The sequence below is a fragment of the Pholcus phalangioides genome, unplaced genomic scaffold, assembly GCF_987345545.1.
Source record: "Pholcus phalangioides strain wild (caught in Gottingen) unplaced genomic scaffold, Ppha-v1.0 ptg000003l_1, whole genome shotgun sequence".
NCBI classification, from domain to species: domain Eukaryota; kingdom Metazoa; phylum Arthropoda; class Arachnida; order Araneae; family Pholcidae; genus Pholcus; species Pholcus phalangioides.
Window position 1 is genome coordinate 744,448 of NW_028301596.1, and position 25,382 is coordinate 769,829.

The window sequence follows — 25,382 nt, forward strand, 5'->3', positions numbered from 1 at the left end:
CAATATCTGCCATGCTACTGAAAAGTCATTTACACATTAAGAATTTTTGGTGCTGCTTGGCTACCAGCGTGTGAATGACCATCCCCCTTCAAATTAGTGCAAATTTAGAATGATTTTGATGACAGCCTGCCATTCCCAATCAAGTTTAAGCAGTAGCATTTTCTTTAAACCGTCAAAACACTTCCACAAAAGGCTTAGATTGTTTTTTCATTACCAATTGGCACTCATCCCGATAACTAATCAATAATAAATTTTTAGCTATTTTTTAAATCTTACGTACCATTATGGAAGCTTGAAGATATAAATCCCCTCCTAGACATCAAAATATTAATGTCTAGAAGGGAATGCCCCGATAATGTTTCTCATTACAGTCATTTCACTCTGTAAATGTTTAAATTCCTTTCTTGATAATATAAGTCTATCATTACACATATGATTATTTATATTTATTGTACATCGTTGTAACTCATTTTTTTTTGTTTTTGGCCTTTCACTACCACCTCATTATCGTAAAACTTTGATTTACAGATCATCAGAATTTACCCATAAAATGTAAGGAAAAGCAAAACATGGGAGAAAATTTCGTAAACAGTAACACTCACAAAATTTTTGTCAGTGATGTTTTGTCATGAGATATAAAATCCTTTATGAATATTTTAATCATGGAAAATAAAAATATTGCCAGAACATTGAGCAGTATTCGAATGTCCATGAATTAAAATATTCCTAAATATTTGTCTATCAGAGCAGATTCACTGAAAAAGATTTTGCAGTGTGATCATTAATTGCCTTAGAAATTCCTCAGAGGAATGTGTACAAGGCACATGTACAGTTAAGTAGTAGTGATCATGAATATAAATCTTTCCAATACACAGAAGCATATTTTCTAATTAAAAAAAAGTTTTTCATCAGAACACAGCAACATTCAATGCAAAAAATATTAATATTCAACAGCTTTAATTAACCCAAAGTTGGGAAATGTTAATATCTACATCAGTTGAATTCTAAGCTGTTCAAATAATTATTTTTAGACACAAATGCTGTGATGTTTTCACCTCATTTGCTTCACTGTTTATTTTACTGTTTTCACCTGCTCAAAGTAAACATAGCTCAGAATATACTCTAAACATTTCCCCCTAATATAGCCAATCAAGATACAGCTGAAAACTAAACTCCAGTCAAATATTCATAACAATATTGTCTTAAGAAAAGATCTGCATGCTTATTTTAAACTAACTTCATTGAAATAAAATCATTATTAACAAGTGAAAAGAGAAAAATCTGAAAGTCATTTCAACTTATTTTCAATGGTTTTTAACAATTTCTTCCATAAGAGGGAAAAAATGTTGTAGTCAAAATAAAGACTTTCAGAAAATAGCGTAGTTAAGTTTGCTAAGATATTCAAGCTTTTGTTAGCATAAGTCTGTTCAGACTTTTTGTAGGGTCCTGTTTTTGAGAAAAATTCCCTTATTTTTATGAAAAGGGTAATTAATTTTTGTGAAAAAATAAGTGATTTTCTGAGAAGCAAAATAATTAGTTAATTTATCACTAAAGAGATGAAATGTTAAATTTATGGTCTCATTAGTTTTTATTTTGTGAAGGGTCCACGAAACAGACCCAAATTTCAGATGGACAGGCCCCTGGTTAATCAAGAACAATATTTTTCAGCTTTTTCATATCTGTGGACTGACAGTAATATGGGAAATATTTTTCAGACTGGCTGACAGCTGCAATGGAAATAAAAATCAGTAAAAAAACCTACATACAACATTTTATTAACCAAATGTAATTTCAATTAGAATGCATCATGTATATACAGACTTGATGGCATATATGGTCAAGATAGATAAAAGCGCAAATAATTTTGCCGGTTTTAGACATCGAATGGAATAAACAGACTGCGTATTGAGACCATATAGGTGCGAATTCCTAGATTTGAAAAATCTGTAGTTTGTCACAAGACAGAATGTTAGGTGTTTGACAAATTTTGGTTTTTGCACCCTAAAAATGATCATAATGGCAACAATTAACATTATATTTGCGTCATTTCGAATATTTAAAAAAACTTTTTTTCCCTGTATAAACTTTTTGGGAACCTTTTGCCCCCTAAAAGTAGGGATTTTTTTTACAATCACTGTCAAAATTCTGAAGATATAAGAATTTTTTGAGAGATAGAGTAGAAATTCGGGAGACCTGTCAGCTGTCTTACAAGGACAACTGTAGTAATGACTACATGATACATGGGAAATATTTTCACAGACAGGTGGGCATTGTTTAAGGAACAATGTAAGAAAAACACTGATCACTGTATAACAGTCATGGTTATAGAATAAAATACTTACAATGAAAGACAATACCTTTAAAGTAAGTGCTAACACGAATAACATTGAGATGATACTGTATAAAGAGTACAATTCATATGCATATCAAAAAAGTACAATTTCAAATTAATAGAAACACAAATTAATCTATTTCACTGACATCGGCATGTGCTGCTCTTCTGCAAGAATGGCATTATTTGGCTTCAAGTCATACCTGTAATAACGAAAGAAAAACTTTGAATGGAATTTGAGTAAATTATACTTTGTAAATACAATAAATGTCTAAAATAATCAGAATAAAAATTTTCATAAAAAGCTTTAACAGATGCAACATAAATGAAATTAATTGACACATACCCTGAATAATGTATCAATTTATCACTTACTACAAGTTATTTATTAGTCATTCAGACAAGAAAAACCATTCCATCCAACGTTCTCACATTTACAATCTTTATTATTAGGGATGGTTATAATAACCCTGTTCTAGTTTGGTGATTTTAAAAGTTTGATGTATGGAATTATCCATTTTTCTCATTCATATCTATGCTTAGTCAATAAAAATTTCCTATTTTGTTACTACGCATGCTTAATTGAAAAGGTTATTTCACTATTGATTTATTATTTTCATTGCTTTTATCCATTTCTTTATTTCACGACTTCATTTTTTTGCCTATGCAAATTTACTGCAATAATTACTTTTTTGCCTAAACAAAATGTTGTCAAAAAGGGACAACGGTGGAAACTATAGGCAGCTATAGCTGTTCTGAAATTTAAATTAAATGTTTCATATCGGAAAATGCAAATGACTTGAACAATATTAACTGGTTATAATTGTTATCACAAAAATGAGAAACTTTACCTGGTTTTCATTTATACAAAAATTTCCACGTTTTTAAGACAAATAAATTGTCTTGTCATAAAATTGTGTCTTGTACATAAATTGATTTATTTGTCTTAAAAACGTGGCAATTTTTGTATAAATGGTTATAATTGATATTGATAATACATGTCTAGTGTTGTTTTTAATACGTAGATTGATTTTAGACATGCACATGTTAGAAACGTGCACAATGTTCTATGATTATGCTCAAGTTAAAGACAGACTATAACTTTAAAAAATTTGTTTTTCTACAGCTGGGCTTGTATCTGTAGAATTCCCCAGCACAAAAACAGGTGTTGGGCTGTGGCTACACAAGATTGATAGTTAAAATCACCTGCACTGTGTGCCAGCTAACCTCAAAACTGGGTTTTGCACTCCGGAATTACGTTGGTGTGGATCCAGCTTTAAGTAATCAAGTATATCAGGTGTACATGCAAATGGTGACAAGAAAATACGATCAGTAAAAAATTATTTTTTGATGTAAAATATATAAATATGAAATCAAAACTAAGTGAATAGAAAAAAATTTTCTCATAACATAACATCATACTTCTCAAGAAAAGCAGCATCTGTGGTAGCTGTAATATCTAACAGTGGGTTTCCCATACCAAGGAGAAGATTTTCTCTGTTAAAAAAAATAACAAAAATGAATGAAAATTGAGTTTTATAATTAGATGACATTCAGTAATATGAATTTTCAAATGAATTCAACTACCAATGAAATTTCATAGAACTGTATTAACATTTATGGGAGCCTATCTCGAAACCCATTTCTCCTAAACTCCTGGATCAGGATTTTCCAGAGGTCCCATTGCAACAATTTGTAACATGAAAATGTAATAAAGAATCTACATGTGCAGGGTCCACACCGAAAGAACTCTGCAGTGCAACGACCAGTTTTGAGGTGTGGCTATACAATCATTAAAATCACCCGCACTGTGCTAGCCACGCCACTAAACCAGTTTTTACCACACCACACCAGAGTTCTGCGGGTGTGAACACGGCTTCAGACCTCTGCATCGAAGCACTCACTTATTCTTCACGTGGTGGGTGTTTATATTTGTTTCGGTTGGTGTAACCACGGGTTGTTTGTCACGTGAGCCAACGGGGCATGTGCCCAGGGCCTACAATTTTTAAGGCCCCAAAGTTGGCTGTCTTTGGCTCCGCATACGCCTGTTTCAAAGACTACATACCAAGGGGGCCCCTAAGAACTCATGCCCAGTGCTCGAGCTTACACGGAACGGGTCCTAGGTTTCGTATTATCTTCCATTAATTAAAAATGAAATTACGGCAAGCATACATTTCGGCGCCCTCGTGATATCGCACGAGTAATCAAAGGAATGCAATTCGGCGCCCCCACCCCCCGAAGTTGTAGCCCTGCTCACTGTCACATTCTTCTCGAGATACCAATTAAAATACAATCGATTTTAATATATATTTAAAAAGAAAACAATTCCAACTAGTCTTGATCACTTCGCTTATTCATGGACGTTATGATATGACCACTAGAAGATAATTGTACAAGTTTTAACGCCGCTAATTTAACACTTAATACATTTCTTTTAATAATTAACTCCTAAGAAAATGTCTACAACTGAAAAATATATTTTTACCTTAAAGATTCCCCGGCCATGCTTATAACTTGTATCTGAGCGAAAATATCTGAAAAGTAAACAAATTTTAAGCCGGATCACGCGTTTCAATCACTTGAAAATGTATTGCCATTCCCGATAGTAAAAAATATATAATACAATAATAGTTATACAGGGCTTTTGGTAAAAAATATTTAAAAAACAAGGTCATTTTCTGTTGTTCTATTGGTGCTGCTATCTAGTACTGAAATAAAAAATGACTATTGTGGGGATGACAGAAGTTTTCGTTCTGTTCGATTCCCTACCGAGTCCTTCATCTGAACCGGATGAATCAAGAGATTTTTAGTTCTTTTCATGAGAAAAAAAAGGAATAAAACACAGTTTTCCCAGAGAACCAGAGAACTGATGAAAATAACGTTTTTCTGCTGTTTGATTCATAATATTGGTGCTGCCATCTAATCTCAGAATCATAAATGACTGAAGCGGTGATAAGAAAAGTTTTCATTCTATTCGGCTCCCTGCTAATAGAGCCATCTAACTGGATGAAACAGAAAGTTCAGTTCTCTTCATGGCTTAAAACAAAAGTACCCCTAGGAAAGCAGACCACAAATGAAAATGACATTTCTCTAATGTTTGATCCATAGTATTGGTGCTGTCATCTGATTTTAGAATTGAAAAAGACTAATGTGGTGATTGCAGAAATGCTCGTTTAGTTCGGTTCCCTATAAAGAGAGTCTTTCAACTGAACTGGATGAAATAAAAAGTTCAGTTCTTTTCATAACAAATGAGGACAGTCCCAAAACAAAGTACTCCCAGAAAAGCAGACGACAAAGGAAAAAAAGCGTTTTTCTTTCGCTTGGTCCACATTATTGGTGCTGTCATCTAGTTGTAGAATCAAAAGTGACTTATGTGGTGATTATAGCAATCCTGCCAATGGAGCAGAAGCTTTCGTTCATTTCAGTTCCTCACAGGCAAAGCGATTTAACTGAGCTGAATAAAACAAAAAGTTCGGTTCTTTTCGTGGCGCATAAGGAGACGCCAAAAACGAAGTACTTCGAGAAAAGCAGACGACAGGTGAAAATTTCATCCCGTTAAATTTTGATCAATCATTCTCTTACTGTATGTCCGACAAAATGAGTATTTTCACCAAAACGATGAATGCAGCTTTCCCAATAAATACGGGATGTATGGGCATCCCATAATGATGAAACTCCGCAAAAAGAGAAGTTCACAACTCGACCTATCTTGAAGTGAACACCGTCAATTAGCGTCACGGCTCAACATGGCGACCTCCAAAGGGTCCAATACTTACAATAGATTGAACTGGGAGGATTCGGTAATTATTATTCTTGGCGGTTTCATTTTTTGTTATATGTGTTATTCATTTTATATCATTTAGAACTCATCGCCAAATTACCAATGGTTTGGCATATTATACGAGTAATTGAAATATTATTTCCCACCTATTCACCTAAGCAAGGTTGGTAATAAATAACATTGCAAAAGGAATGGATTTCGTAAAACCAGTTTGTACAAAAATATATACATATATATAAATTTTTGTATTCAACAGACATTGCTGATAACATATTGGTTATAATATTGATAGTAGGTATCACATTGCTATTGAAAACACAATCAATTGAGCAACTGTAGCAATCACACAACTGTAACAATTGAGTAACAACCACACTAAGGATTTACGTTGAAAAAGTTTGTAATATAATCAAAAATGCCATGTTAATAAAATAAGACATTTGATCAGGCGCAGATCCAGGGCCAAATGGTGTAAGTTCGTCTGATTGCCTTGTATTTTGCGAGGCACAAATCTTCCAAATTATTTGGCTTGTGAGAGGGGCAGTGGTTCCATTACCCTTCCCCGTATTCGCACCTGTGCGAAGGCAGATACCTTCGGCTATAAATGGAGCTAAGGCACATTTTCAGCTGCGAAGGAGTACAATCAGGCATCTCTTCAGATTCAAATAGAGCAAAGGTAGACATCTTCAGTTGCAAATAGAGCAGAAACAGATATCTTCAGCTGCGAATCCGTTCCAGTGTGTATCTGGCATTTTATGTGTGGGTGCATTGGATAATCTCATATTTTATGAGGGGGGGGCCCACAATTTCCCCCCATATTATTCAGCTCTTGGAAACTTTTTCTTTTGCCAATCACTTTCGATGAAAAGCCATCAAGGCCAACAGACTTAAAAAAAATGCCAGCACAGAAAGCATAACGATGAAAAATATTTAATATATTCTATTTTATAGACTATAACGTCAAAAGAATATAAGGTATCCAGACTGTTTTATATGAACAACGGTCCTTCCTGTTGTATAAATAAACTATTCATTGTATATATATAAAAAAAAAAAAACAATCGGGGCATAAAAGTGGTAATGAATCAAAATGCATGGCAATGGATTAATAAATATAAATAAATGATAAAACCTGACCAATATCAATGGCAGAAGAGAATAATCAAATCGCTGGGGGGGGGGGGGGGGGAGACAACAAAAATTCAATGATGTTTGTTTCAAATTTTGGAAAGACTCACTCTAAACACATGAATGAAAAAAAACATGTTTGTTGGAACTAGCAGCACCTGGAATCAGTGATTCTATATAAATGTAGAAAAGTAGGCAATCCAGCACCACTATGTCGGCATTAGCGATTTGTCATCAGAAAAAAGTCGCCAAGGGAAGTGGTAACCAATATCAAAGCTGTTCCTGATTTATATCCCGCTATCAATTAAGTGATATGAGAGATTACTTCATCGAGAAGCTATCCATATTTAGAATAAGACAACCATAAGTATTCTTTATGGGCATTGTATAATTTTTATCACGTGTATATATTGTTTATAATTTTTATTAATTGCATTTTTAATTGGGTTGCTGCATTTTTGAAATATATGACATCCATATTTTTATGGGTATCTTTTTCTCAGCCACCTTTGGCATTTTGCCTGTTGTGGCGTTGTATTTGTATTTATTGAATATGATTAATTATATCCCTTACCTATTTGACAGCGCTCTGGGGTGTGTCATCAGGGCTGCAACTGCGGGGAGCAAGCAGGTCTGATGCCCTTGGTACCGCACAAGAGAGGAAGGGCAAATTTCACACTTTAACCTCAACCTTACAAGGGGCACCAAAATGCATGCCTGATCCAGTTGACCAATCACCTAATTGCAGCCCTGGGTGTTGTGTCACATCCTTTGAGAATCATTGCATTTCATCAAAACGATGAAAACAATGTTCTGAGCCGCATAATAAATTTTCAGGCATTAGTCAGTGAGTAAAATTACCATTATGATGGCTGTTACATTGCTAAATCACAGCTGTTATCAACATATACTGGTGCTATTCGGTGAGTGCTTTGAAAATGATTGAATGAACGTCAGGACTGCTACCAGACCATTGCCGAGATCTTTTTCAGCCCAGCTTTATAGCCGAGTCTGAAACAAAGTGTGTGCATCGTCTGAGTGCGTAGCGAGTGTTGTCTAATTTTTCACTGTTGCCATCTATATTTCAAATTGTGGATAAAGTTTGATGATTGAATATTTATATCGTTGTGAGACTGTTGCTGCCGTTGAGATTCTTTTTTAACAGAGATTTGCTCGCATTCGCACAGCACTGAAAACCAAATTCAGCTACCACCACTGTGGCGCTGGTGGGGTGTGAGTGTTTTGAGCATAAATAACTGCATAAAATGGCAAAAATAAAAGTGAGGATGTAAAGATGCTAATGAATTCTGTTGTTAAAAGTTCAGTCACTGTTTGAATCTCTTGGAACATACATAGTGATAACAATTGGCATTGCTGTAGTTAAGCGAGACTAAGTGAATTGAAATATTGCTGCCTAAGATCTGGGATTTGTCAAGTCCTGACAATTAGTCCCTCTTGATTCATTCATGGATTTAGCTCAAGCTGTAGTATAAATTTTAATGCTTCCCAAGAAAGTGTCATTGTGTCCCCAAAGCAGAATGTTTAGCACTATTCTGTGACGAGCCCTCGGCTGATGAAATTTTCTGCAGTAAAAATCCCCAGTAACATGTAACAGTGTTTTTTTACACTTCCAAAATTGTTCTGCAGTAGCGGTAATTGTTCTGCAACGTACGTCATAGATTTTGGCACATTCTGCTTTGGGGATTGTGTCAAGCATGATCAAATCTCATAATTGCCATTAAATTAATGTAACTTGTTCTTAAGGGCAAGGGAAATTTGTTCATTACCAATTAGCATGTCATGCAGTTTTTTTTATGTTCTACAATTTTATTGTATGTTCTACAAAAAAAAAAAATTTGAAAAATCAGACCATTTGACACCTTCTTTTCTAGGATTTTCCAGTTTTATGCCAGACATGTCTTGGGGACAATCCCTATATACGCATGACAAAAGAGAAGTTTGGGAAAGAATGCAAAATATGTTCAAGGCCATTCACAGTCTTTCGATGGTGTCCTGGAGCGAGAATGCGCTTCAAAAAGACGGAAGTGTGTCAGACTTGCAGCAAACAAAAGAATGTGTGCCAGACTTGCTTACTAGATCTAGAATATGGTAAGCATTTATTCATAATTCAAGTGAAAAAGTGGTGATGGACTAAAGACGCTAACCATTTTTTTTTTGAAGTAGACAAAATATACTCTACCAATACTTTGGCATAAGTAAATGATCACAATTGATTCGAAACAGCCTTTTGCAAGGGATTGGTGACTACATAAATTTCTATCTTTTATGCAGCTGCGATGGCAGAACAGTATGTAAGATAGTCTTTTTCTGCAGTTTTTGAAATGACCTAAAATATATTCCAACAATTTTAATGAATTCATCTTGAGTGCTACTGTTATTCAACTGGTCAGATGGACAAGAGCCTGAAAATTTGGTTAGCCATCTGAACGTGATGAGAACATCATGGGGGGGAGACAAGGTATAAAAATGTCCTTTATATCCAGAGGCTTGCTACAATTTTGACTGTGTATCATTATTCCCCTGCACTAGTCATCATGATATAAAAATTGGGGGACATAATCTTTTTGAATAATGGAGTCTGGTCCATTCCTGGCATGCTAGAAAAAGCAAGGTTCAATCAGATCAGAGAATACATTCAGAAGGCCACTATATTGAATTCTTAATAAATAGGGAAATCGAAATAAAATAATACTTTTTACTGCAGCAAACATGTTTCATCCAAGAACTTGATAATGATAATAAAAATTGAGTATTTACTTTTATCACACTAATCTAATTATTGTTAGCCTATGTTCAAAATATAGATACTGTGTTTTGAATACTCAGAGATTGAGGAAAATATGCGGTAATTTTTGTAGTACAATGTGTTTCGCAGTGCAATTCTTCAATTGTTTGCTCTGCTGCTTCAAATCTTGATAAACACGTGTTCACAAGAAATAAAATTTACGAGAAAGAATATGTTTAATGTATGACATTCAAAATATATCAAGTTTTAAGGTGGCAAAAGCAAACAGAATTGAACTGCCTTCAACATGTAGTTAATTTAAAAAAAAAATCTTAATGCAGTAAAACCCCCTCAGATGTGCGGTCATCCCTCTTTTATGGTCAAAAAATAATGTCCTCTTGTATAGTAAAAGTATGCATTTCAAACCCCTAAAAGAGGTCACCCCTCTTTTACAGGCAAATTTTTCTGTCCCACTGGTGTCCACAAGAGAGAGGTTTTACTCTATGAAAAAGAACAAATGAGCTTCAAATCAACCAAGTCAATTGATTCTTTGAGAATGTGTGACTCGAATTAGTGAGAAATGCAGAAAATATGATAGGCCCTATATGAAAATATTTATCTTCATCTCTAAGAATCTTGAATGGTTCTTTTCCCTAAACTCATCTGCATATGTTTTTGGCTTGCAGGTTTGCCTGTTCAAGTGCGTGATTATGCTTTAAATCTGAAAGATGATGTCCCGAAATCTGAAGTAAATAGGGAGTATTATTCCCAGAATCTTGAAAGAGAGGTAAGTTGATATTTATGGTGCAAAAAATTGTATTAAAAAATCAATTAAATAAATTTTTCAACAATGCACTTCTGTGCATTCTGTAATGCCAATCTTGTGATAATTCTACACACCTATTTCACATTCATATTTAACACAAAAACACCTAAGTCCCTTTTCAATGACTTTTAAACTGTCACATTCAATGACTTTTACTAAGATACAGTCAAACTCGCTTATAACAAACACTGATATTACGAATTTCCACATGTAACAAATACTTTCCATGTCCTGTGAATTTTGTGTTCCTTATCTATGCTACTTTGATTGCTTATCATGAGGCCAGATTATATGCACTAAAAAGGTGGCACTACAATGCTCTAAAATTATGCAAATATGCACATGAAAATAAAACCCCCAGAATATGCAGTAAATACCTTAAAACATTAAAAATTCCAAAATATGCACAAAAAATGAGAAAATAGGTACCATGCATAAAAAATTCACAGTGCATAAAAAAAAAGCAGATCCATTTTTACAATGCATCTTTTCTATTTCCTAGTGCATATGTATTCATTCACAGAAAAAAAATTCACCACGTATGTATACACCGCATATGCAAATAACTTTTACATGTTTTTATTCTGACATTCTCAATTTTCAGTTTGTTGTAGCTGCTCAGTAATGAAAATACCTCCTTTTCCGCCTAGCCAGATCATGGACCACTGCTCTGTCTCTATAAAGAGATTTTATCAGGTAGTCGAAGACCTGGGCCATGCTGGAAACTGTGCATGTATGTGTTGTAGACTTGATATGAAGTCTGTTTCTGTGTAATGATTGTCCTGTGCGGTGCTGCCATGTGCCGTCAATTTTTCTAACTATGAGGGAAGTGTATTGCTCGAATAATTGTATCATTGTAGGCGTCTTGTTCTCTGTGGCAAGACTTTTAATGGGGAGTTCGGCTCACATTTGCACCTCAAAATCGGGAACTATAGAAAACCAACTTTTCAGCCAACCAACTCTGTGGTAATGTAACAAAAGTACCAGTAAAAAAGAATTCTGACACTATTTTCTAAAAAAAAAAATTAACGTTTTGACCAGGGTTAGGGTTTTGGACAGGACACGCGGGATAAACTGTCCAAAACCTCCAAGTTTCAAATTAAAAAAAAATACTAGCAGAAAATAAAACAAAATCAAAAATATTTCAAAAAGGTGTCTTTTTTTTTTTCCCTAAGTAAATTGTTTCACCAAATTGATGGTTTTAAGTTGGAAATCTGATAGTAAATTAACATCACGTATATAACTGTTTAAATAAACACTGTTTTTAATTTTTTAGTTTGTTATAAATGTTATTTCTCTTTCACATCTTATTTTTTATGTATGATTATGAAGCAGGTACTGTATTTAGGACAGTGATTGTCCAAAACCCTGCCGAATCTCTCGACACAATTTTCTTTAAAAAATACATAATATTGGAGGTACCAAATACGCATAGTCACAGTTATAATCATTGCATTATTCTGAAACTCAACATAAATATTATTTTTTATTAGATAGCAATATAATGATGTGAATATATATCAATGGTGTAGTGTTTATTTGATGCAAATTGTTCTATTTTGACTTTTCAAACTTTTTTCTTTACATTTTCAAGTGAACTTTCTATTTTACATTCTCAATTTTCAAAAACTAATTATAAATAAAGGAAAATATCTGAAGAAAATGAGAACATTATGTAGCACCTACACGACTAACAGAACACAATTTCACAAACACTGATTACGCCTACATGATGATAAAAGACTTCAAGACCTAAAATTTTTGTTAAATTTAAATTGTTGCTCTTATGAGGCTGGAAGCTAATATTCCACCAAATAAATTCAAGGTATATTCACAATTCTATCACATGGGGGACAACAGCAATAAGAAAAACACTGGAAGAAGACATCAAAAGACTGTCTTTAACACATTGTTTTTTTATTTTCATGTCCCCCAGTTATGCATCAATTGAAAGAATATTTTCAAATTTTGTTGTCTTAGAAATCATTTTGGCACAGATAGGGCAGCTAAATTAGTTATGTGTTATCAAATGTTAAAAGGCGCAGCTGCACTTGATTATTAGTGTTCGATTATTTCGTAAATTTAATTCTGTAGTCATATCTAATTTATTGCTTTTTTCTCATTTTCGTGGGGCAAATTTCTATCCTATTCTTGTATCTTTCATGTGTTTCTATAAATCTTATATTTAACCTCAAAACGGTTTAGTTTTCAATTGTTTGATAACCTGATGTCAGTCATGCAACCTTTTACATATACTGTTTTGAATTTCAAAATTTTATTATATTTAATGTAATTAATAATATAATTTATATAATATAAAGTTTAATATTTGATTATAGAAGTTACCTCTTTATCAAATTGCAAAGTTTTCACTTATAGTTAGTTATAGATAGGAGGTTTTGGACAGTACGGTAAAAACCATGGTATTTACCGTACTGTCCAAAACCTTGCCAATCCTGGTTTTGACATATCTCCAGGAATAGCCTTTCAATAAAACAATTAATATTCGTAAAATACTTTAAAAATATCTATTAATTCACTAAATCCTACCTTCAGGAAAAAAACCTGATATGAAAATATTATGAAAAATATTTATTTTATAAATTATTAAAAAATACAGTAAGCTCAAATAAACCTTCAAAAATATGCACTTATTCTAAAAATTCTTTGATTTTAGCATTTATATGCATTAATGATAAAAAAGGCCAAAATATGTAAATGCATATAATCTGTGCTCTACTTATAATGAACACAGATTTCAGCAAAGTATGCCTATAAGAATTTTCAAATGTGAAATTGTCACAAATTTCTTTGTAATCTTATCTGAATCTTCTTATCTGTAAAATTACTATTCCGCAACTGATGATGTCTTATTTCTTTACTAAGAAGACATTCTAGTAGGACTGTTTTCGGTACTTTAAAATCCTATTTAGCTTCTTTCTTTTCTACTTTTCTCTGTTAAATCTTATTTGGTTTGCAGAATGCCTTATTATAGGAAGAAAGGAAAGAAGTGAGGCTATTTATTCCCAAGAATCTAACCTCCAAACCAGGGTTTAAGCTAGATAAAAAATTCCTTCATCATAAAATTCAAAATGCTGTAAGCTTTAGCAAAATGCAAAAATGGTAGTGATTGATGGATGAATGTCTACTCGTTTCGTACCTTCCGTACGTACCTCCTTTTGCAAAATAGGCTTCTACTTTCACATTCTAAGATTTTCTTTCACATTTTGCGAAATGCGACCATAGCTTCAACCCTGCTCCAAACTACTTTTTTAGTGCACATTTGCCATTTTCAAGCTAGATTTGGACATTAGTTGTAATGGGTTCATTGTGTGCAAATTAATTTTGAGAATGTCCAGGTGCAAAATGCTACTCATTGCTTTAAAAATTGTAACTCAGCAGTAAGTGGAAAAAGGTAGGGAATAAAAAAATTCAGGATTATTCAAAGTTTGTAACTCTCTTCAACTGGTTTAAAAGAAAGGAGACAAAAAAAATTTTCTATGTCCGTGCTCTTACTATACAACAAAAGCATGCTTATTTGGCAAAAATGATTAACGTTCAAAGCCTGCAAAAAATATTAAGGAAAAAGAAAAGAATCAATGTGATTGATGCATATTTTTGTTGATGCATTCAATTACACGAGATTTTAATTAAATGTTTATTAAGATACGTTATTTTATCTATTCATTTTAAGATTGTTCAGGTGATTGAAAAATGCATATCTTGCATGTAAAATGTTTTATTTTGCTTAAACACATTTTCAAGTTGGTACGGATATAATAAAGTTTGCGTATAACAAAGACTTTCTCTGCTTTACGAATTACAGATAACTGGATACCAAGCGAAGGTAATTGGAAAGAAAAGTCACATTGCTCTGTGGGGAATCAAAGCACCAACCTCACACTTTCCTGGCGCTTGTTCTACCATTAAACTACAGAGGATAGACATTTTCTTTCCTAAGAACACTGTGTTCCTTAGGGCTGAACGGGACTGTGCAATAGACAGCCTCCTAACTCAGCATCAGCTCGTAACAAAGCAATCTTCACTTGGTATTTATCGTTTCGTTCTATGTCGCCATCTGGAGGCTAATTTCATTATGAGCTGCTGTTGAGTTAAACGGCTGTCTATTGTTCAGTCCTGTTCAGCTCAAAAGAACACAGTGTTCTTAGGAAAGAAAATGTCTGTCCTCTGTAGTTTAATGGTAGAACACATGCCCGGAAAGTAAGAGGTTGGTGGTTTGATTCCCCACAAGGAATGTGACTTTTCTTTCCAATTACCTTCGTATCCAGTCATCTGTACTTCATGCAATTGGCGGAGAGGTTCATAGTTTTGTTTCTCTCTACTTTTTCCAACTTTGTTATAAGTGGGTCTACTGTATTTGGTAAAGGTCATTACATTTGATTTTCATACTTCAATATGAAAATATATTATAGTCATAAAAGATTGGTATTTCAAAAATGATTAATAATTTAATACAATGTTCAGGAAATCTAATTGGATACATAAAATCATTTATTATAGAAGAATATTGACGATGTGATGAGAACAAATAACAATATACAAAACACCAACATATGTTTCGGCACTTGTGTGTGCCATTATCAAGATGGAAAATCAAACACGGTCTGTTCCAAGCAAAAAGCGTGGTCAGAATGAGAGGGCATCTGTGGTGGTCAGTTGTTTCCTTCACCTCAATATTTTTATTCTCAGTTTTGATGTCATAGTTGTTGCCCCCTGCTGTTAGTGACGCCATATACCCAGCTTGGCCCTTTCGAATATTATTCAAATGTTTTTTCAAAATGAAAATATGGTAGTGCAATGGAATAAAGGGCGTTGATTTTGTGTCAGTTACTAATTGTTCATAAAAAGCTGTAAGTACTCTCAAAGAAGTCTAATATAGGGTTCCCAGGAACCTGGAAAATCAGGAAGAATCAGAAAACGGTCAGGGAAAATCTGAAGGGGGAAAAAATCAAAGGATAAATCTACATTCAAGTGGTTTATCCTCATTTTTTTCCATGGAAAATTGCTTTTCATATTCCCTACTGAGTGAAATGTCATCAGTTGAAAGGTAGGATTTTACATACTGGAAAATGTTGGCCAAGGTCACTGAATCTGCTGTCTGAGTAAATAGATAAAAGGATCTAAAGAGGAGAGACCCTCCCTTTTCATTGTTGAAAACAAAGCCAATACCAGCTACTTTTCTATGAAAAAACATTTTATCCTCTTGCTTTTTTTTCCTGCCTATGCAATGGGTAGAGAACATTTATATTATATGTTGAAGCAATGATTTGAATTCAATTATTTCTTTGTGAAATTTCAAAGGAAACTGGTATTGTGTGCAAGATCGTGTATACAATTTGATTTTGGAAGGGATGGTAGTGGCAAAATATTTACAAATAAATCAATCAAAATCAAATATCAAATCAACTGTCTTTTCCGATAATTTCAGCTTAATTTGGGTTTTAGTTAAATCTCCATAATTCTAATTAAAATGTAATAAGAATGCCTTTCCTATCTTTTCTCCATCCTCATCTGTCACCGAACATCCAATCGAAAAATTCAATGTCTACAAAATACAGCTCACAGAACTCGTCATTTTTTGTCAAGTTGAGTTTTAAAGGGCAATAACCTTTTTTTTTCCATTGGTAGTTCGGTTTCAGAAAAGGATCCTTCTATTGGGTCATATATGTAGATATATATATTAGTATTAAAATTAACACCATTGGTCAATTCCACCCCCATGATCTACGAAGACTTGGCCATGCATTTGGAAGGAAAAGTTTTTCCTGTGGGTTGTTTGTAAAAATGAAAAGGGAAAGTAAAAGGGGGGGTATTACGCAGTCTTTAAAGGTGCCCTTTAAGTGGCTATGAAATAAGGAGCGTTGAATAATGGAGAAAATAGAAGTATTGTGCATGTTTTGCGTATTGTGCGTGTACTTTTACACAGCTAAAGGCTGCTTTACTTTTCCCTCTTTATTATTACTATTATTATACTGGATAGAAACTCCCGCTTTGAATGATTGTGACAGCTTGTGACATTATAGCAAGAGGGAAACAACTCTGACCACTACAGACGCTCTGTCATTCTGACCAAGTGTTTTGTTGGGATAGAACATGTTTGTTTTTCCACCTTGATAATGACACCCATGAGTGCTGAAACATGTCTGTATTTTGCAAATTGTTATTTGTCCTGATCACATTATCAATATTCTTCTATAGTTTTGGGCAAAGTGATTCTTTTTAATTTATCTTTTATTATACCTAGAGACCAAAGCTGCTCTTAGGGGTGTGCGACAGCTGCAGCCGCATAGGGCCCCCTCACTTACAGTAATGATAAATTTTCATCAATTCTGAAATTCTAAAATTTCATTAATTGTGAAAGTACTTCTTTCATTTATTCAGAATTTTAATCAATTCCAGAAGCATTTCTTTCATTTATTCTGAATTTTCGTGTGTGTTGGGATTATCTCTGTTAATAGTTTTTCTCATTTTTGATTCATTGATTCGGAATATACATTAGTTCCCAAAGAATTTCTTTCATTAGGTCCAATTTTAATCAGTTCTGAAATTATTTCTTACATCAATTTAAAAAACTTTTCTGTAAGAAATTTTCATTAAAATTTTTTGTTAATTCAAATTTGTGTCTATATTTTTTTTGTATTGGAGTTTTTCTACATTGTATATTTTGTTATAATGTATGATTTTTTTTTTTAATGTGCCAATTCTTCCTTTAACAAAGAATATATGAAATTGGGGCTAAGGAGAGTTTCCAAAGTTATTAAGATGCCTCTGGCCCCTGCTATTATTTTTGCGCATTTGGTAAGAGTGGTCCTGCTAGAGACAGGAAATGAGAGAGAGGGTTATCCTTGAAAGGGAGTGAAATGTTAGTAAAAGCATCACCCACAACTACGATAGATGGGGGTTGTGTCTGAAAGGGATAATTATTAGTTTTTTATTGTTATTGGATTTCTGTATTTTTGATAGTTTATATATATTTGGCATCCATATTTTTTATGGGCATCTTTTTTCAGCCATTTCAGTAAGTATTTTGTCTGTTGTGGCCCCTTTCTATTTGTATTTCTAACACAAAAATGTTGCTGTAAAATGTCTATCAAAGCATTTTGAAAGTTTTAACAAATAAGAATGTTTTGGTACTTACCTTACATTCCTTGACTTAATATGTGATATGTTTGTCTTAAGACTCAGGTGTTGACATTGAAGAAGCTGTTATATATTCCCCCCATGCTTCTAATTTTTTCTATTGGTACTTCCAATAGTATCATCTACATAATATCACTAAAAAAATGAAAAATTAATTATGATTTCACATATGTTTAACTTTCACATTGTGTGGACATGGAAAATGCAACATAACAAAGTTACGCTCCCATCATTTTTCTTTTAAAAATTTCCTATGCTTAATGCAGTTTTGTTTTTTTTTCGCTTTTCTAAAACTTTTTTTTAGGAGAATGTAGATTCTTTTGAGCATTTCTCTTAATATATTATTGATCTACCTGTATGTCTAACTGTATAGAAATCAATTTTTTCATTTAGATTCAGAATGTGGAGAGTAATCAACCATATGGAGCAATCGCTAAAGCTCAAGGACCAAGTGATCTTCTGATGAAGCTTGCTCGAACTACTCCATACTACAAGCGGAATCGTCCTCACATTTGCAGTTTTTGGGTAAAAGGAGAATGTAAGCGGGGAGAAGAGTGTCCTTATAGGTATATGCATATTTTACTTTTATTTTATTACAGATTTCTAAATATCAGTATATGACTTTTGGTCCTCGCATGTTAATACTTTTTTCAATAAGGGGCTAAGAGAAACATCTCAAGTGGAAAAGATGATAAAGGGCATGTGGTTTACCCATGCCTCATACCTCTAACCATAATATAATGGGGTATATTAATTTTTTTTATTAATTCAATAAAATGACGGGACATGCTTTATCTGATTTCTTGGTGTATATTAAGATTTTACCATATACCAAAAATGTACAGGACATGAATGGCCGGACACTGCCATCAAAGTAATCCTTTGCAGAGATCTTTTCCAGTCCAGTGTTTGTGACAAAGCCTAGAAAAACTAAAAATGCACAGAAACCAAGGATTATTATTATTTTTTTGGCAGTATAACTGTCATCAGTGTGTGCAAGAAAGTCACTTTAGTCTTTTTCTCTTGGGTCCCTAGAACTACAAGGTTGCAGAAAAACCAGAAAAGTGTCCTGTACAATACATAAATTGAATTTTTATACATCATTTTCTAGTTTACTGTGGGAGGTCTATCTTTTGTTCACTATCTTTTACCACTTTCAAAAACATTGTTTTCATTCAAAGATTTGAATTAAGAGGCATTTATTTGTGTCTAAAAACAAGCACAAAAGGAGTGCTTTTTTGTTATTTTTTATTATGTGTATTATATTTTGTATAATAGATAAAAATATTTCCTCATTTTTTCTCATTCTATAAATTTAGGATATTTGTTTTCTATCCGATTTTAACATGTTTTTTTTTAAACAGACATGAGAAACCTACTGATCCAGATGATCCACTGGCTGATCAGAACATCAAGGATAGATACTATGGTGCAAATGACCCAGTTGCAGATAAACTCTTGAGACGAGCTGCCACAATGCCGAAACTTGAACCCCCAGAGGATAAAACGATAACAACTCTATATATAGGAAATTTAGGAGAAAGGCTTACAGAAAAAGAACTGAGGTATATGAAATTGTAAACTAAGGTTATTATACGTTATGAGGGTGAATGAATATGCAGCTGACTCTCATCTTTCTAGAACATTATAAAAAAATTCAATAGTTTGCTCTATGTGGAGTCCAAGTGATTATAATATATAATTTATACATAGTTTTTTATATAATATGAAAATTATATTAAAATGCATGATTTAATATGATTTTTGTACATAGTTTAATGGTTTGCTCTACATGGAGTTTCAAGTAATTACAAATTACAATACATAATTTAAACTTCAATCAATATTTACATGGGTAAAATGACTACTAATTGTTATAAAAAGCTTTTATAGCAGGGGATACACAATTTTTTTCGTTTAAGGACTAGATGTAAAAGTTTGCTACTGCTTGTGGGCCATAAACATTTGTGCTTTTCATGTTGTGTGGTTTGATATTTTTATTGTGTAAACACCTTTCATGAGCTATGATCCAGGTTTTGCATCCGCTGCTCTAACAAACTAAATCCCATAGCTGCCAAGTCTCCCGGATTTCTACTCCATCTCTCAAAAAATTCTTATATCTTCCAAATTTTGACCTTGATTTTATAAAATCTCTAGTTTCTGGGTAAAACAATTATTCCCAAAGAACTTACCTGGAAAAAAAGACCATTGCTTTTGTTTCTTATCGCCGAAATGACATCATAAGTGTGATGTAAATTGTCTTCATTGCATCAAATCCCCAAAAATAAAAATCATTTTCTGGATAAAATGACAAAATTTCCCAAACAGCCAGCATCAATTTGGCCTTTTGACATCAGAAACTGACAAAATGTCTTGTATGTGCTTTGACCATGTGTCCCGATTCTGGGCCTGATGGTCATTTTTTCGTTTGCAAGATTTGATTTTTGAGAGCAGTAATAACAGGTAATTTAACATACTGATCGGCAATGATTAGCAACTTAGTACTAATCGGCGATAGCTTGCAGGAAGCCATGTTTTTGCAAAGGGAAAAAATCTCCATGATATTACTTTTGCGAATGAAAAATTCCATTACCGTTTTTCACAAATCCCTTTTGTATTTTTGTACAGAATTTAGATCCATATGAAATTCTCTGAAATTGTTTCTCAGTTATCTGTGAATGAACAAATATTTTGAGCGTCTCCACAGAGAAAACAGACAAGCTAGAGTATTTTAGAACATACTTCTTTTTTTATTTATTCATTATTTATTTATCTAAATTACAGTTTGTGTTTTGTAGTTGAATGTTTTTTTTTTTTATTATATATTCCATTTGCTTTGATTTTCAGGGATCACTTCTATCAATATGGAGAGATTAGATCAGTGACAATGTTGACAAAGCAGCAATGTGCATTCATCCAGTTTACTAACAGATCATCGGCTGAGGCAGCAGCAGAAAAAGCTTTCAATAAACTTATTTTGGGAGGACGGAGGCTAACCATTAAATGGGGTCGAGCTCAGGCCAAAATTATCACTGCATCTTCAAAAGAAGCTGAAAAGAAACTCAAACCTGTTCCGGGTCTTCCTGATGGTGAGTATTATTAAATATATTGTTCATTGGATAAGGTAGGTGTGCTGATGTGCATACAGTAAGTTTTATGTACTGCCAGAACTCGGTATAGCATCAACTCTGGGGACTGAATAAGCATTATTTCATAAGCGAGATGACCTGAACCGTGTAAAATTATCACTTTTTTTAACAAAGTCAGAATGGGAGGGAATCCTGGAAAATATGGGTCATATAGTCAATTACGAGTAAGTCCAATTTGCTAATTAAGTAAAAAAAAAAAGAAAATATCAAGTAGTATAAAAAACCAAAACAAATGAAACAAGGTTTGTAACAGAAGATATAAGGTATGGCAATACAGCGTGTGTGTTATCTTTGAGCCATTAGCTGGGCTTTCGTACAATATGAAGAGGATGATGCATTATTATGTTTTATGAGAAAAGCAACAAAATGATCACTCATGAGTATCTAATCACTGTTGATATGTGAAGGCACCTTTAAACTCATATCAACTTTAAAAACTATATTTATTTGTATGAAGAAAATAAGTATGTGAATAGATGAGATGTTACTTTTAACAACGATATTTTTGTTACAGCATTGCCACCACCTCCAGAGGAATTGGCTAATAATTACTTCAACTTGCCACCAACTCCCCCAATGATGCCACCATTGCCACCTCCATTACCACCATTCCATATGGGTATGCTCCATGCTCCACCACCAATAGGTGAGATTTAATTTCGTTTTCTCAGTGTTTTTTTTTCCCTGCAACCTTATCATTGTAATTATACCAAGAAATCATTGTACTCCTGGAACACCCGTGTATGTGTGGAAAATTTATCACCAGAAAATTCACCAGCAACAATTCACCAAGAGAAAAATTCACTTACATGACAATTCATCGACGAAGTGACATAGTGAGTGAGTGAATGAGCAAGTGCATGAGTAAGTGAGCAATTGATCAAGTGATTCAAGGACCAACTGAGCGAGAGGCCATATGAGTGAGCCACTGACCATATGAGTGGGTAAGCGGGCAAAATATCAAATAAGTGATTATATGGGTGATCCACTCATTTTCTCATCAGCTCACTCAGTGAGTGCGCAAATGAGCGAGTAAGTGAGTGAGCCGATGTGAGGAAATGAGTAGATCACCCATATGGTCACTTATTTGATATTTTGCCCACTTACCCACTCATATGGTCAGTGGCTCACTCATATAGCCTCTCGCTCAGTTGGTAACACACTCACTCAATCACAGATACAGTTACTCACTTACCTGATCACTTAGACTGTCACTTACTCATTTGATTATTCATATGGTCACTCACGTTGTCACTCATGCAGTTACTCACTTGCCCACTGACTTGGTCACTCTTAAAGTTACTAACTCTTTCAATTGCTAGCTCATTTGGTCACTCACTCACACATATATTCATTCATTTTCTGCTCAGTCACTGGTCAGGAACTGTTTGTGAATTTTCCCAGCCATGATTTTTCCATTGGTGAATTGTTTGTCAGTGAATTTTTCTATTGTGAATTGCAGCGAGGGTGAAGTGCTGTCGGTGCATTTTTGGTAAATCATATATGTGTGTGTTTTTTGTGATTTTAACTGTGAAAAGTTGTTGCCTTGTAACAGAACAATTTATAAATATTTTCTGTTGCCTTCATGAATAATATGTATTGATATATATTTGTTCCGATAGGCATGAGGTTTCCACCTCCCCCCATGTTTTTGCCCCCTGGCCATATGCCTCCTCCGCCACCAGGACCACCGCCTCCTACAGCGATAAGACCGCCTGGATCATTTCCTCCTCCACCACCGTTACCATCTGAATCCAAAGGCAACGAGGTCCATTATCCCTCGCAAGATCCTCAACGTATGGGATCTACTGGAACAATTGCTAAAGCATGATTACTATTATAATATTTTTATAGCCATTGAAATAAATGTGTATATATGTAGACATTGTTTCTGTGTTTTTGATAATTCTTTAATGTGTGTGAAAGATTCTATCATACCTTTTGGCATTGAGTGGTTATATTTCGTGGTCGTAATGACAGACTTGCATCGCGAGGACCCCAGGTTTGAACCCCACTGCTGCCACAGTGGTGGTCGGCTGAGGTTGGTTTTCTGTGGTTCCCAACTTCAAGGTGCGAATGCGAGCCTATCTATGTTAAAAAGTCTCACCACAGAGAGCAACAGGCCTACAATGGTACAAATATTGTCATTGCACTTCTGAAATACAGATGGCAGCACTAAAAATCTGGCACAACACTAGATACATTACAATACCTAGACTGTTAGATACTGACTCACACTTCTGGCACAACTCACTTGGAAGTGAATTGCCCATGGCGATAGACCAGAGTTGTGCTCACAGTTCGACAAAGTATTTTTCTGTGCACACAATTAAAAGAGAAAAAAAGTTTTTTGAAGTATTTTTTTTCTTTATACTTTCATAGCACGATTCAGTCATGATTTAGGTTTTTTTATTTATTCTCATATTATAACTTAACCACAGTATAACTCTGTATACAAAAATATATTTCATGAAATATGTATCTGGCTTTCCTTGTTTTATTAAATGGCAACATAACTGTGTTTCACTATGTATGGGGACAGGAAGAAATATATAACCACAATTGGTGCCATTGCAACCAAGATTGGCTTTTCAAGACTCTTTTACTAGACTAGAAACATAATCAGATTGTGTGTGTGTGAGTTCAAATACCAGGGTTAGGTACAAAAACCAGGCAAAAATAGGAAAAACAGCAAATTTTAAAAAAAAAATATTGAAAATGACATTACATTTGTAGATGTTGTGTAATTATCAATCATAAGAACTAAAATTTTTATGGGTAGTTACCACTATTTATTTTCTTCCATATTTTTATCAATATTTGAAGCACTCAGCAGAATAGTGGTCTATGTTACATTTTTGCGAATTCTGTTTTTGTAACTGAATAACATATAGTTACATGTTCCTCAGGTCAGTTTTTGCAGAAACCAACATATATCATTGCTATATCATTTTAAACAGCTGCAATCGTGAGTTCTATAATTGGAACAACAGTCTATGTCACCATTGTGTCTCGGTTAAGCTGGATTTTCCTAGGAGATGGTTTTCTGTGTCATGCAGCATGTTTTCTGCAGCATAAGGGTTTTTGGTTAAATAAACGTGAGTTAATCCCCACTATCACGTTTCATGAATAAAACCTGGCTTTACCTTGCCAGATGGAATAACGGTCTATGCTACTTTGAGGCTCAAAAAATTTCTTTTTTCAACAATAACTTTCATTGCATTTCCTCTGAAGTTTGAAAAATGCCATAGACCGCTGTTTGGCTGGACGCTTCATTTATTGAAGAGCTGTATCAATTGAAGGAGCTTTTCATGTGAATGGTGTGTACCTCAATCAAAACTGTTTGAGCATGTTTTTAACACAACTGAAACACACTAAAATTTTGTTAATTATGGCACATTTTGCATAACCAAATCATGATTTTCACAGTGACTTTCTCGTTATAATAGAGAAAGACTGAAATTTTACTGTTTGATATTTTTTTGGATTAACTCTAAGCGGTACAGCAATAATCATTAATCCATTCCCTCTCCCCATAAAATGTTTTTTTTCCCATAAAGTTTCCTTCTGAGAATTAAAGCAGGTGCAAAATAAGGATATTGGGATTGAAGGGTTCGCCTTTAAAAAATATCTAGGCTTGTCAGTGCTAAAATGAAAAGTTTTTAACTCTTTACTGGCCGCAGATGACTTTACAAGTGAACGGCCAAAATAGCTAGAAATAGGGGGTATGGGCATATATTATACAGGGTGTTTAAAAAAGAATCACCTGGTTTGAAATGCGTATATTAAGAAAAATATTCAACATAGACACAAAATTAATTTTATATTACATGGCTAATCAAAGTTTCTTTACAAACCAAATTGAAGGTACTATATATGTCTACCTTGGGATGCACGGCATGTCTATACAGTAGTCAAATTCCTCCTAAACTTTTGCAAACATGTTTGCATCCACTGCGAGTGGATTTCTGTGGACTACGTGCGAAACTCTGTCAGATGCACTCTACATTTTCGTCTGACATGCGGGGGATTTCCCTTTACACAGACAACCTGTATCAGCACAAACAGTTGTTACAGACTCACTTCGTGAAGCTTAGAAACACAAAATGATTTCTGTTGTGCAGTTGCCATCTTGACAAACACTGAAGTGACGGCTGAAGGAAGAGCATTAGCGCTACCAGTCGGCAACTGCGTGAAACTCGAGATATTTCCCTACCTATACAATTATTCTATCAAAACAGATTAAAAGCCGAATAGTT

General features: G+C 33.9%; 2 protein-coding genes across 2 annotated transcripts in view; one reads left to right on the top strand and one right to left on the bottom strand.

Annotated features, from left to right (window-relative positions):
• Positions 1 to 5,232, bottom strand: part of Adk2 (Adenosine kinase 2) — a 29,789-nt gene extending 24,557 nt beyond the window's left edge. Inside the window, exons 1-3 of the mRNA XM_089242160.1 lie at positions 4,818 to 5,232; positions 3,755 to 3,829; positions 2,482 to 2,535 (exon numbers count right to left, since the gene is read on the bottom strand). Of these exons, the coding sequence (XP_089098286.1) occupies positions 2,482 to 2,535; positions 3,755 to 3,829; positions 4,818 to 4,837 (149 nt within the window). The 5' untranslated portion in view covers positions 4,838 to 5,232. The remainder of the gene's footprint in view (positions 1 to 2,481; positions 2,536 to 3,754; positions 3,830 to 4,817) is intronic.
• Positions 5,233 to 5,807: 575 nt separating this feature from the next.
• LOC149087867 (pre-mRNA-splicing factor RBM22) lies at positions 5,808 to 23,004 on the top strand. Its single transcript, XM_089242168.1, has 8 exons — positions 5,808 to 6,132; positions 9,134 to 9,350; positions 10,674 to 10,774; positions 18,368 to 18,540; positions 19,339 to 19,539; positions 20,822 to 21,063; positions 21,638 to 21,769; positions 22,746 to 23,004. Exons 1-8 carry the CDS (start codon positions 6,079 to 6,081, stop codon positions 22,952 to 22,954), a joined length of 1,329 nt encoding a protein of 442 aa, XP_089098294.1. The 5' UTR covers positions 5,808 to 6,078; the 3' UTR covers positions 22,955 to 23,004.
• Positions 23,005 to 25,382: the final 2,378 nt, after the last annotated feature.

What these genes read in the sequence shown, in the direction of transcription:
- LOC149087867 (XM_089242168.1), top strand. Translation starts at nt 6,079, where the DNA reads ATGGCGACCTCCAAAGGGTCCAATACTTACAATAGATTGAACTGGGAG. An exon ending in CCCAGAATCTTGAAAGAGAG is followed by an intron (nt 10,775 to 18,367) that starts GTAAGTTGATAT and finishes TTTTTCATTTAG; the next exon opens with ATTCAGAATGTGGAGAGTAA. An exon ending in TGTTCCGGGTCTTCCTGATG is followed by an intron (nt 21,064 to 21,637) that starts GTGAGTATTATT and finishes TTTTTGTTACAG; the next exon opens with CATTGCCACCACCTCCAGAG.